The 13,521-nt window shown below is 38.8% G+C and overlaps 1 protein-coding gene across 5 annotated transcripts in view; it reads right to left on the bottom strand.

The window, feature by feature from the left end:
* Positions 1-13,521, bottom strand: part of TMEM182 (transmembrane protein 182) — a 77,553-nt gene that overhangs the window by 14,875 nt on the left and 49,157 nt on the right. For all 5 annotated transcript variants that reach the window (XM_053589503.1, XM_053589502.1, XM_053589505.1 and 2 more), the window contains one exon: positions 1,736-1,873. In XM_053589503.1, the coding sequence (XP_053445478.1) occupies positions 1,736-1,873 (138 nt within the window). The remainder of the gene's footprint in view (positions 1-1,735; positions 1,874-13,521) is intronic.

Here is a 13,521-nt window from a genome sequence, read left to right as displayed (position 1 = left end):
TACAAAAATATTCCTCTTATTGATTAACTGAGATTTTAAAAGAAGAGCAAAGTAATGAGAAGAAACAAGTACTTACATGTTATAGCAAGTGCTATTATTTCTGGGAAGACAGATGAAAAATTATGCACCCCCATTAGAACTTTAAATGAGGCCAGGGTAGAATGTGCTTTTCGGGAGAAAAAAATATTTGGCAAAGAAGATGCTCATTTTTAAGGGATATAAAACAAGTCTGGTCATGATGGAATTATGAGTTCCATAATGGGCTTGGTCTTATGGAATTATGAATTCAAACAGAGAGACGATTAAGTTATGAGACCTAAGCTAGAGAAGCCAGACATAGAAAGTTACATATTGTGTGATCCCGTTTATATGAATTATCCAGAACAGACAAACCCATAGAGACAAAAAGCAGATGATTGGTTTCTCGGGGCTAGTGGGGAGGAGAGGAGAGTAGAGAGTGGGGTTTCTTTGTGGGAATGACAAAGGTATTCTGAAATCAGAGAGTAGTGACATTTGCACAGCTCTGTGGATGTAGTGAAAATACCATTCTGAATTACACACTTTGAAATGGTAAGTTGTATGTTATGTGACTTATATCTCAATAAAAATGTTTATCAAAAATGATAAGCTCTAGTGGGCAAATCCAGTCAAGGAAAAAATTGAAATAAAAGACATAAGAGACAGGCAGAATAGATTAAAAAGGCCTCTTCTCAGAGTGTTTTTTTTTTTTTTGAGCTCTTTGAACAGAGGATCCATATCTGATTATTTTTTATTCCCTCTGCAGAATTAAGCACCACATTATGGAAACAGAGTTGTGTTACCTGCTCATTGCTGAAATGACAGTGAGAGGCATCAGGAACTCGCTTTGCAATGATTATGAAGGCCATAAAGCTACCCATTCCTTTCCTCTCTTTTAACTGTCACCACAATGTCACCTAGAAACACCCTGTCACTCTAGTCTGATGTTACAATCTAGCACAATCACGTACAGTTTGGTCTCAGCCACACTGAAGTGTGCCTACTTTTCTAGAATGGTCATCTCTATAAATAACCTTGTTCTTCCTAATGAAAAGAAAAAGCCTTATAATTCACAAGACTCACTTATTCACTTGCTTTTCTCTTTGTACCACCACAATCATTTTAGCAGGTGTGAAACTAGTTGGAAAAGTGACTAAAATAAATGCAAGTTTTATGCAGAAAAAAATGTAGTTAGATAATACACAAATGTACACAATTAAGAAAACTGAATGGTGATGAGGTACAAAAAGATTTTCGTTCCTATGATATATAACTCATGAGAGTATGTTTATGAAAAATAACCTCACAGGGTTATTTTCTAAGAGCATGCAAAAAATTCACCTACATCCTGATATGTTACAGAGACACATGTGGGTATTATGACCCCCATGTTACTGTAAAAAAATTAATAGAGTAAGAGAGACTAAAAGGCTCTTGCATACCTAAGAAGGTCTCAACAGCAGAGCTTTCCCCTCTAAGCCTTGATGTTCTTGTTTGTGTAATGGAGCTGCAATGGCAGAGACTGCCACTTAGTTAAGTGTGTCAGCACATGGAAAATGGAAAGTCCCTAGAAAGTGTGTGACATGCACTTGCCACTCAAAAATTATTGTATATGAACATCATCATGGTACTCTTGACATCTGAATCTCAAAATGAAAAACTAGGCAACATGAAGAAAAGCCACAATTAGGAACCATACCTTTGGCACTGTACCTACCTGCAGCAATGTACGAGCCTCCCCCAGCTTTGTAGAGAAAATGGCTGGCAAAGGGGGCAGCACAGATGATCAAAAAGCTGGCAGTGACCACAGCGACTACCCCCAGGAGCATCAGGACTGCCCAGAAACCACGGTAAACTGGAGACCACAGGAGAAAGGAGAAAAGGGAAAGAAACAGTACTTAGGTATGTTTCTTTCATTTTCATTTTTCTAATTTCAGCCCTACCACTGCTAGATGGAATCCCAGCTATACATCTTCAATTATCTTACACAAGAGATCTTACCAGATGTCCTTGGATCTGGTGATGCCCATGTTGGTGACCTTCAGTCAACTCTTCTTGCACATACATATTTAATATACTACAGGACCTCATTTTCCTCACCAGATATTCCACTATAGAAGTAGGAGCACCTCAGATTCTGGATAGAGTCCTCTCATGCTGGGACCCAGTTGGATAACATACAGGTGTTTTATACCAGATTTACAAAGACATGAAAAGATGTTTGCACAATTTACAAGCACTGGCTCTTATTTTCTGCTAAAATATATTTGTAGCACAGTGATCCCTAAGAAGATAAAAATAATCACCCCAAATCCTTAAACAACAACAAAACCCCCCACCACTTCTATTTAGAGTGTAGCTCTTTTAGGAAAGAGCCCAAGGCAATACAAAATGGCAAGCAAAACTATTTTTAGAAGTTTTTACAGCTATGCTTTCTAAGCAAATCTAATTTTAAGTCAGATTTATTTAAAGCATGCTACTTTCTCTTAATATTTTTACTTAGAATGGTTCAAAATAAGAAGTACAGGAGTCTCTAAGTTGAGGACAAATAAGGCTGAATTAATGGCTGCAGCTGGTGAGAAATGGATTGTGGGTTTGGTGATATGTAATAAATAAAAAGGAATTATGATGATCACTTTTGAGTTGGATAATTGCAGATCTATTAAACAAATTCATCATTTCCAAAAGGCTAAAATGCTAAAATAAAATCTTGTTAGTATAAGTTGGGGAAAGCTCAGCAAAATTTATTAGTCAAATTATAATATTTTAAGAAAAAATAGAAACTTCATAAAAAAGACAAAGAATGATTTTTCTCAGTAAGCTTTCCCAGCAAAGAAGAAATAAATCAATCAGCTGGAATCTTAGAGAAAAGAGGATGGAGAGATGGAAATTTGAGAAGAGGAGGCTCCATAGTTAAATGGGAGAGGAAGGCTAAAATTCTTATGTTGATAAGAAAGTCCTAGAGGACAGGACTGACTTCAAGGTGCTCAACAGAGCCACCACAGATGGCATGGATGTCAACTTCTGAGTGCAGGAATATATCATGGCAGATTGTGGACCAAATATTTGCTGTTGTGTCCTACCAGAATTTATTAGATAATTGGTGAGTCCCCCATTTTACATTTCCATTCACTTCATTTACAAAAAAGAAACTAAGGTTTTTTATGACAGGTTCTACGCCAAGTGCTAGGTGTGTGGCCATGAATGAGAGGCAGTCCAGGAAATAAGGATCCTATTCTATCGCTCCCCACCCCACCTCATCACAGCTAAAACCACATAAGCATGACAAATAGCTACATGAGCTCTCTGAAAAGTAAATAGTGGCAAAGTGGATTGAGAATGAAAATTAAATCTTGAAGAAAGATCAGCTTGGCTACAAAGAAATATCTGGGTTTTTCTCATTTTTTTTCTTCTCAAGCATTTGGGCTGAAAGTAAGCCTAATTGGGAACTGTGCAAAAGGTAAAAATAGCAGGAAAACCCTAGTGGAATCCACTGTCTGGGCAAGAGATCTAGGGAAGGAGGTCCCCGCAAGTCAGAGTGTGGAGGAGAGAAATCTCCTCCGCCATGGTTATTTTTCTCTTTTAATTTTCCATATCCTGCCTCTAGCTCATTTTCAAACATTACAGCTACATTAGTGGAGGTATGGGCACTTACAATCCCAAAAGATGACCCAAAAGATGGAGAAAATAGAAAAACAGGCCCTCATAATGCAGAGAATAAGAGAGAAATCACAATTACATATATTTTTCTTTTCTTTTGATGCTTGCTGTGTGATACAACTGCATGGAACTATGTGTGCCACAGCACAAGAGGCCAAAACTGTGAGATAATCAGATCTTTCTGGCCAGAAAAACTGGAAAAGGGGCCTCAGAAGCCAGAGGGTACCAAGGAAACCCACAGAGAAAACAGCTGCAAAAGAGACTCTAAAGTTCTGTACTTGAACCTACACAAGTACTAAGCTTACTGTTAAGTTGCACATGCATAGAAAATAGCCAGAGAAGTACAGCAAAGGTTTTGAGAAGTGACTGACAGTATAAAAACCACCTGGATACCAGAGCAAGCCCTGAGTGGCACCTGTTCCTGGGGCACATGACACAAATTTTAAAGCAAAGCAAAGGCTTTCAACTGACACTGAAGCAAACACCATAAAAGAAAAGGACAGAATGAACAGGTTGATGGCCTGTTACAACAACAACCACAAAGGAATATTTTCCAGAGGATTTTAACAGTATTCAAGCATGACAACATAATACTCAAAATGTCCAGGATATAACCAGAAATGGCTTGATATACCAAAACCATGAAAATATGATCAATTCTCAATGGGACAGGAAATCTGTAGATGCCAACCCAAAGATGATACAGATGTGTCAATTTTTAGATAGACATGAGGCAGCTAATAGCACCATGTTCTATGAACTAAGGTAAATACTCTTGAAATGAATAGAAAGAAGGAAATTCTCAGGCATGAAAGAGAGTCTATTTCTAAAAAGGAATTAAAATGAGTTTTTAGAATTAGAAAATACATCACTGGGTACGGCACACCTCTTGAGGGTGGGACACAATCACAAGAGGGACTTTATTTAACAACTGCAATCAGTGTACCCTAATTCTTTATACCCTCCATGAATCCCAAACAATAAAAAAAATGGAAAATACAATATTTGAAATTTCAAAATAAAAGAATAGAGATGAGAGAGGAAAGAGGAAATGAACTTGAAGGTAGAGCAATAGAAAGTATCCAACATGAAGAACGGAAAGGGAAAAGATTAAAAACAAAATGACTGGAGTTTCAGAGACTTGTGAGACAGTATCAAAAGTTCACGCATTTGTGTTATTGGAGTCCCTAAGGCAGAGGCAAAAGATACTAGTGGAGAAAAATATTCATAAAAATAATGCCCCTAAACATTCCCAATATGGTAAAAGACAAATTTATAGATACAAGAAATTCAGCAAACTCCAAAGAGAATAAACTCAAAGAAATTAGCCCATACAAATAACAATAAAATTCCTGAAAACTATAGAGAAAGAAGAAGTCTTGAGAGCTGAGGGAGGGTGGGGGTGGGTGGGGAATAATGACATATTACATATAGAGAAATAGTCTCAGTAACTACAAATCTCCCACCAGGAATGATGGAGAACAAAAGACCATGGAACAACATTGTTACAGTGCTGGAAGAAAAGACCATCAACCTAAAATGCTTCCTCAAGTGAAAATGTCATAGAGAAATTAAGGTAAAATAAAGCCATAGAGCTATTAGTGAAGGAGGAAAACAAGGAACTTGTCACCAACAGACCTGTTCTATAAAAAAAGGCTAAAGGGAGTTCTTCAGAGATTAAGGAAGACAAAGACTTGATTAGCATCTGTGTAAATACAGTAAATCACTTTTCTCCTTTTAATTAAATTAAAATAAACTTGACTATTGAAATAAAAAAAACTGTCAACACAATATAGTAGAAAAATCTAGGTTTTGGACTCAGACGGACTTGAGAATTTACTACTTTCACTGTGTAATCTTGGACTAGTCTTTAACCTTGCTGAACACTGTCTCTGCTTCTGTAAAATATGGCTGTTGTATCCATCCTAGAGAGCTGTTGAAAGAATTATTTACAATGTATATACAGTGTGTGACATACAATAAGAGACCAATAAATAGCATTTATTTTGTGGTTGCTTTTATTGCTGTTATTGTCAAAATTGCATTATTAAAGCACAGCAGGTGGCATTGTGTTCAACAATAGTAGTATGAATCATTTCTTTCATAGCACCTTGTAGACTGTTTTTTATATGCCACTGAGGTTGGAAAATTATAGCTTACAGTGCAGTGCAAATGTTGCATTTGGACAAAGTGGACTGCCAATACAGAAAGTTCCAGGAAGTTCTCATAACCACTCCCATGGAAAATTTCCCTGTCCATTAACCATCTAAGAAGGCATTGGCCTTTCATATCGGTGACTTTACTCCTAAGTGCCTCAAAAACACAAATAAACAGGAGCAGAGTCTGACACAAAGGCAGGCAATCCAGGGTGACCTCTGTGCCATGCCTTCTGTCTGACACACAGTTTGACAACATGAGTTGACCTAATCCTAATCAATATGCTCCTTTGAGAACTGAAAAACTGAAAAAGTGAGGTCATGGTAGCACAGTTGAATGAAACTCAGAAGAAGCACTGGTGGGTATGCAGAAGTACCAGGAGGAGCCTCCTGCTTCACCACATCCAGAGGTGATATAAGAAAGAGAATAAATATGTGGTGAAGCAGAGGAGGAAAGAGAAAACAAGACAGGAAGGGGGATACATGCTCCCCAGAGCCGCTGGGATTCCTGACAACTGCCAGTTCCTATCTTTGCATTTGCTCTGGCAAAATAACCTGGTTTTTGATTCTGAATCCCCTGCAAAAGATAGAAGCAAGAAACTGGTATTTAAAGGGCTGGGGGGCTGTCCACCAGGGATTTTTGACCACATAGACAGCCTCCAAGTGGGATTTCTTAGTGCCCTCACCACACACTTTATGTTTCTGTCTGTGCTTCTAACATTCAGAAGTTCTTAACTTCAACCATATTACAAAATTTCTGGGAACTTTCTGTTGTTTTCTTATCTGATTAAATTATATCATTAATACATATACTACACTTTGATTCCAGAATTAAAACGTTCAGTCATAATAAAGAATTGTCTTGTGGAATTGGGTGGAGTCTGTGCACTGTTCAAAGTAAAACTGACCCAATCAGAGAATCTTCTGCATAAAGTGAATCAAGCGTGTGACTCCAGGGAGCTGCACACGAATGGGGCCTCCTCTGCTAGCTAAACTTAGTTGACAGTGATGGCCTCTGTTTTCTAATATGGAAAGAAATATCTCTACAAAGGTTCACAGCGCGGATTAATAGAGATAATATGTGAAAAGTAACTGCAAATAATAAACACTCAATATATTTGCTATTATTACTATTAACTATTACACCTGGTAATTAAATGATCTTGGCAATGTTGACATTAACAGATACCTTCTAGTATCATAGAACTAGGCTAGGAACAGGCTTCAAATATACATATATGTAAATATATATAAAATACATATACACACTGATGTATTAGAACCAAAAGCCAAAGCCTGTCTCCAGGCTTTCAGCATATACGTGTATATTGTAATACTCAATATATACCTATGACAAAAGATGAATACAAGTCATAGTGAGAACCTCTTGTAATTGCAGAAGTCAAATGTGACTTGAGTATTACAAATAAAGACAATTTTTTCTTGTCTTAAAAATGTGTTTACATTTTTTAGGCACCCTGTATACATACACATACTTATATGGTATTATATAATTTTGTATAATGGTATACAAACATATATTTAATATAATATACACATATACCTATAAGAGAGAGGTCTGTTATATATACCTATAAGAGAGAGCTTGGATCTCCAACCTCCAAAAGTACAAGAAATAAATGTCTTGTTTATATAATATATATAGAGAGAGTATATATAATGTAGTGTATAAATATATATATTATTACATATAATGTAATATTTATAATGTATAATGTACATTTATAATGTATATTTACATACATTTATATATAATGTATAATATAATGTATATATTTATACATTATAAATATATAGTCTGGAGAGGGAGGGTTTTGATATGGTTAATGGTTTATATTGCTCCAGACTCACAGAAACCTGAGTTTGTTTCCTTGTTCTTCATATGAACCCATTAAACTTGAAAAGCCTTGTCTTCAAAAGATTTAGACTGTGCCTAGTAAAAACATCTCTAAAAATCCATTTGTACCATTCAATACAATTCAATGTTTAACATAAACAGTATCGAATTTCAATTAGTTCCTATTAGAACCTAGAACAAGATTTACAATGTAAATGGATTTTCACATAATCTATATCATCACAATTTGGATTAATTAAAGGAAAGTTTCATCTGAACCCATGAAAAGATTAAATAATTAAAGACTAGTTTCAAAGAAAATAAGTTCTGTTGATCTTAAATCAATTGACGAGTTGGCCTAACCAAGTGCTTGTTGGCCAGGTCTTGAATTGAGTAGAGGAAGATGGCCAGTAATCAGTCTAACCACAGATGTTGTATAAATGGGCATTTGTTCTGGTTTCCATGGGAGGGTTAGAAAAATAAAGTCTTACAATACATAGAAACTCTGCACTCAACCATCCAAGGGACTGTAACAAACTGGTCAACATGCAGAGGTGGTCACCATAAGGAACCAGGCCTGCTATACTGATAAATACATATGGTGCATGTCCAGTCTATGAAGATTAGGTCAACTTAAGGAGGTGGTCAGCATTCAACTATGGAGGGTCTACTGCATTTCTTTTTCCAGGGGAAAGTACTAAAACCTCATTAATTTAGACGACAGGCAAAAGCAGCCTGAAGTTTTTTAATTGTGGATGATTTTAGAATAAGCTACATTTCAAGCCATTCACATCCATCCCGTAACTCAAACTGGTGTCTCACCAGGGACTTCTAAGAGCTGCCCTGCCAGGCTTGCTTGGCGAATGGGAGCATTGCAGACAACCAGAAGCCACTTAATTTAGCAGACATATGCCGAGGGCTTTCTACATGCAAGGCACCAAAAACTGCTCCCATAAGACATAATCCTTGTTCTCAGGAATTCATTTTAGCAGAGGGAAAAGCAAACAAGTTTAACACTGGGTGGTAAGTGCCTTCATGGAGGTATGCTTCAACATGGTGGTGCCCCAGTGACTACTGCAGGGAGAGGCCACAATTTCAGGGCTGAGCAACAGTGAGAGAAGCCATGGTAGGATTTCAGGAGGCAGAGGTAGGGGCAAGGCCATTCCAATCAGAGCAGGAAAGAGTTCTATGGGGGTGAAACAGTTAGCTGCTCCCTGTGGCTACCTCCCTGGTATGTGGGTAAGAGAAAATGAGGATACAGGAAATGCAGTTGAGGGCTTATCTGCCTTTTCAAAGAGCTGGTCTCTGATTATACTGGTTCTCGGTAGTCACTGATGACCATGAATCAGAGATGCCAATCAAATTGGTATCAGAATACCACTCTCGTAACTATATAGAGAATGAACTGCTAGGGAAAGGATGAACAGAGAAAACTAGTTAGGTAGTTATTGTAGCAATCCAAGTGGGTGTTCAGGAAGGACTGATCCAAAGCTAAGCAGTTAGGATAGAGGTAAAATAAGCTTTAGTATTACTATCATCATAGGTGGTAAGCAACTAGCAAGAATCAAGGGTGTCTCTATGAGTTTTCATTTGCAGGCCACAACAGTTTGTCCCGTTAAGATATTAACACATTTCTTCTTGATTTTGTACAGGATTATAATTTGCAGAACAAACCTTCTATCCTACAGAGTATAGAGGGAAAAATCAACCCAAATGATCACAATTCCAAATTCATAATGTTTTGATAAGTGATTTTCTTGTACATACCAAAATGTAAATATTTCATTTGCAGCTTAAAGATAAACTTAAGCGTTATTCATTTTTCAAAACTTGCTACATTGCTTTAGACACCTACAAAGTTAGTTCATAAAGCTAATCCTATGTTTCGACACATCCTCCAGCACACGCAGCGTGAAGTGCTATAAAATGTTCTAAATGAAGCCACAACAAAACACACCACTCCCCCCACCCCCTCAGCAAATGAGGGCTGCCAGCATATGTCGCCATAGCTTTAGGCAACATGCTTCTTTGCACAGGCCAGCAAGCCTGGCCTTCATCTCCATAGACGGCTTGTCTTGGCAGTGTTGGGCAAGTCTAAAAATACAGTAGTGCCGGCATCAAAGCAGAAGGACAGGCTGTACAGTTTGTCCGTGCCTGAACCCCACGTCAAGCACTCGGCACGGTCCATTGATTATTTTCTGGACAAAAAGAATATGAAGCAACCCGATGGAGTTTATTTACCTCCTTACTATAAGCCCTCGCCAGTGGAAGAAAAGCTTCCAGGGAGGGGGCACGTTGGACAAGAGCGGGGGGCACCCCACCTTCCACTCTGTCATGCCTTGGGAAAGTCCTGAGTAGGAGGTACATGGGTTTCTTCACACACGGTAGAGAGCTTTCCAGGTCTGAGAGTGGACCCACATTTGTTAAGTTACCTTGCTTACTCCTCCAACGACCTTGCAGATAGGAAGGATGGCTTCCCAGGTGCTGATAAGGGTGGTTTCTAGTAAGAGCAGTTATAGAAGTGGTGGCTACAGTAATCAGAACAGTAGTTGCTGCCTGAGAGCAGCAGCCACCAGCATCCTCAGAGTCACAGTGGTAAGGAAGTGAAGTAACGGGTACAAAATTGTTCAAGCCCCAATCTAGGGGACCAGGTGAGCAACCAGGGATTAACCTCCCATTCCAAAGTCTTAATCTGCCCCTTGCTCCCTCAGTTATGAACCACCAGACTCCTGGGCCCTGTGAGCTGCAAGTTTTATTGAATGGGGTACTGCACGCTGCTCAGAGGCTTAGCCTTGGCAGGAATTCTTTACTGTCCCATCACAACAACCCTATTTTGTGTTTTACCACTGAGGCTCAGAGAGGTTAAATGATGTTCCAAAAATTAAACAGCCAGTAAATGATAAGGTCGAGATTTTAATTCAGGACTGTCTAGAATATCAACTATCTCTGTATTTGTTGTTGTGTTTTTCAAATAAATGGTATTGATCCCTCTACATCTTTTGGGCTCAAATCCTCTTACTCTGGCTCCTTCTACTATATCTGCTAAAAATGTTGAAAATACACTGAAGTTCCCTGGTTGGAGGGGGTTATTATCATGCCTCAAGGCCTTTGCAATGTTGGTTCCTCTAACTAGAATAAATAGCCATCCTGCTTGTTACAGACGAGATGTGTGGGCCACCCAACTTCCACCATAGTCATATGTTGAAAGCCTAACTCCCAAAGTGAAAGAATTTGAAGATGGGGCCTTTAAGGAGTAAATAGATTTAGATAAGTTCATGAAGGTGGGACACTCGTGGTAGGCTTAGTAGCTTTATAAGAAGAGAAAGAGAGGTGACTCATGAGGACAAAGGAACTACCTGTAGGCCTGAAGACAGCCCATCCTGAACTTGAACCTCCAGGCACCAGATCTATGAGAAATAAACATCTTGTGTAAGCCATTCTGACTGTGGTGTTCTATTACCACATCTCAAGCTTACTAAGACATTTCTTGGTCCGATCAAAATCTCTTTTCCTCCTTGTAGGGACAGAATGAAAGGAGTTACTTCCCCATCTCCTTAACTGGAAGGCAGAATCCCTCCGAATATAGATAGAGTCAAGAGTTGGAACACCCCTGACCCGTTGTGTGATACTGGGCAAGTTATTGGGCTTCTCCATACCTTAGTTTCCTTCCCCCAAATGTGATAATGGTGATACCTATTTTTCACCTTCTAGTATTGTTAGGATGATTGGAAGAGTTAATGAAGGTGAGCACGGAGCAGAGTGCCTAACCCAAATTTGTGTTCTTGACACACGGTGGTCACTGGTCTGAGCACGCTGCATGACCCGTCTCTACTGCTGGACAGCCAGCTCCTTCCAGGCAGAGACTTGCTCTCACTCACTTTTCTAACCCTAGGGGAAGCTTTATGCCTTACATGGAAAGTGAGGTCTAACAAATTTGCGAACTCATCCTAGAAAAAGTGCTATATACCTCATTGTTGAATATCACTAGGGTCACCTTCAAAGCACTCCCCCGGGAAGCTATGCACCACTGCCAGAGCCTAGTCCACCCTTCAAAGCAATTTTCCAGAACTCTTTATTTCTGGAATGGCCATCAGAGCTGTCATTGTACTACTCTTAATGTCTCAGATGCCATCAAAATGGCTTCCTTTCAATATTTCCGTCATCTTCGGGTAAAGATAAAGGTCATTTGGGGCCCAATTAGGTGAGTAGGGAACATGTTCCAATATAATTATTTGTTGACTGGCTAAAAACTCCCTCACAGACGGCACTAAATGAGCTGGTGCTTTGTCATGATGCAAGAGCCCAGTTTTGCACGTGCCTTTGGTACACCAAGATTTTCAGTTAAGATTTTTCTGTTTCCCTATTAATATTTACTTGGTCTGCTGTGCTTCTCAGTCAGCTGCTGATGTGACACTCAATTTGATGAATTTTTGCAGTGCTTTCATTAGTTCTGTGCACAATAGCAAGTTTGTGAACTTAATTGTCAGACCTTGTAGATGCTCAATAAAATGCGAGTGAACAGCTAACCAGTAATCTGTTCCCCAATCCCCACAGCACTTTCAAGATTAATAGGATATTCAACGGCCATGATCACTCATTCAAAACAGGAGCGAGTCCAGGACCTTGACCTCATGACCTCATGACTGGAGAGTCTTTTATTACCTAAATCCCCACAGGGGAGAGGCAGCCCCTGAGAAAGAAAAGCTGAGGTATTAAGTACTCAGGTGTTAACATCTGGGTCCTAATTAAGAGCACAGTGCTGGGTAGCCTTCCTTTTCCATGTGCCTCAACACCAGCACTTAAAAATGAACCCAGAACTGCATGGAGTTCTATGTTTCTGTCCAATGCTAAAAATGCCAGAAGAGAGAGAGATTCCCTCAGTCATGGTTTCCCTTTAAAAAACAATTCTGATTCCAACCTAAAAAGATGTGACTCTTTAAATTAAGCCATGAAGGAAATAGTTTAAGAGCACTTTATTTATATACTGTTTAGAACACTAAATTAGAATCTTCTTGTCAAAAGTTTTTGTACAGACAACAGAAAATATTGACAGTGAAGTCCTACACACTTAGCCGTTAAGTACTCTAAGCATTCTAGGACCTCTGAAGCTTCATTTTCATATCTTTCAGATGATTTGCCCCTACAAAATTCTAACATCCTAGAATCACATTCTATTTTACAGAATCTTTTGGTCTTTTTATTATATTATCATACATCCGGGATGTGACTCAAAAGTAGTTTCTACAACTTTTACATCAGAAAAGTCAGTTTAGAAATTTTATGATGCTAAAATGATGTGTTATTGTCTCCTCTATGTCATAAGACACAAAAGAAATAATGAACAACCAACTGAATTCCACTCTTTCATTCACCTACACCTAAGCATTGGTTGAAAATCCACCTTGTAGCAGGCCCTGTGCTAGGTTAACACTTACTGGTGATAGAAATGAAAAAAAGTATAATATGTGCCACCAAGCAGTCTACGAAGAGAGAAACATACAATCAGATAGCTATCAGCTATGCCAAGTACAAGGGCAGGCTCTGGATGTTCTTCCACTGAAGAACAGAGGAAGGATGCATGACCTAACGGTTAGCTAATTGCACAAGCCTTCTTGAAAGACATGATTCCTAAAGAGGAGGGTGGGACACCCAGGAATGGAGGCAGCAGAACAGACAGCACAAACGAACCAAGGACAGTGGGGCATGCATGGAAGTGACTTAGTGTGAAGGTACAAAAAGTGAAAATCTCTGGTGTTGAGCAGTGGCTGGAGGGAGAAGGTAGAGGGTGTATCACAATGGTCCTTGTATAATGTGGTGATTTTCTTTTCT

The sequence above is a fragment of the Nycticebus coucang genome, chromosome 4 (genome assembly GCF_027406575.1).
Source record: "Nycticebus coucang isolate mNycCou1 chromosome 4, mNycCou1.pri, whole genome shotgun sequence".
NCBI lineage: Eukaryota > Metazoa > Chordata > Mammalia > Primates > Lorisidae > Nycticebus > Nycticebus coucang.
The sequence above is the reverse complement of the archived record's forward strand: the minus strand, read 5'-3'. Positions and strand labels throughout refer to the sequence as shown.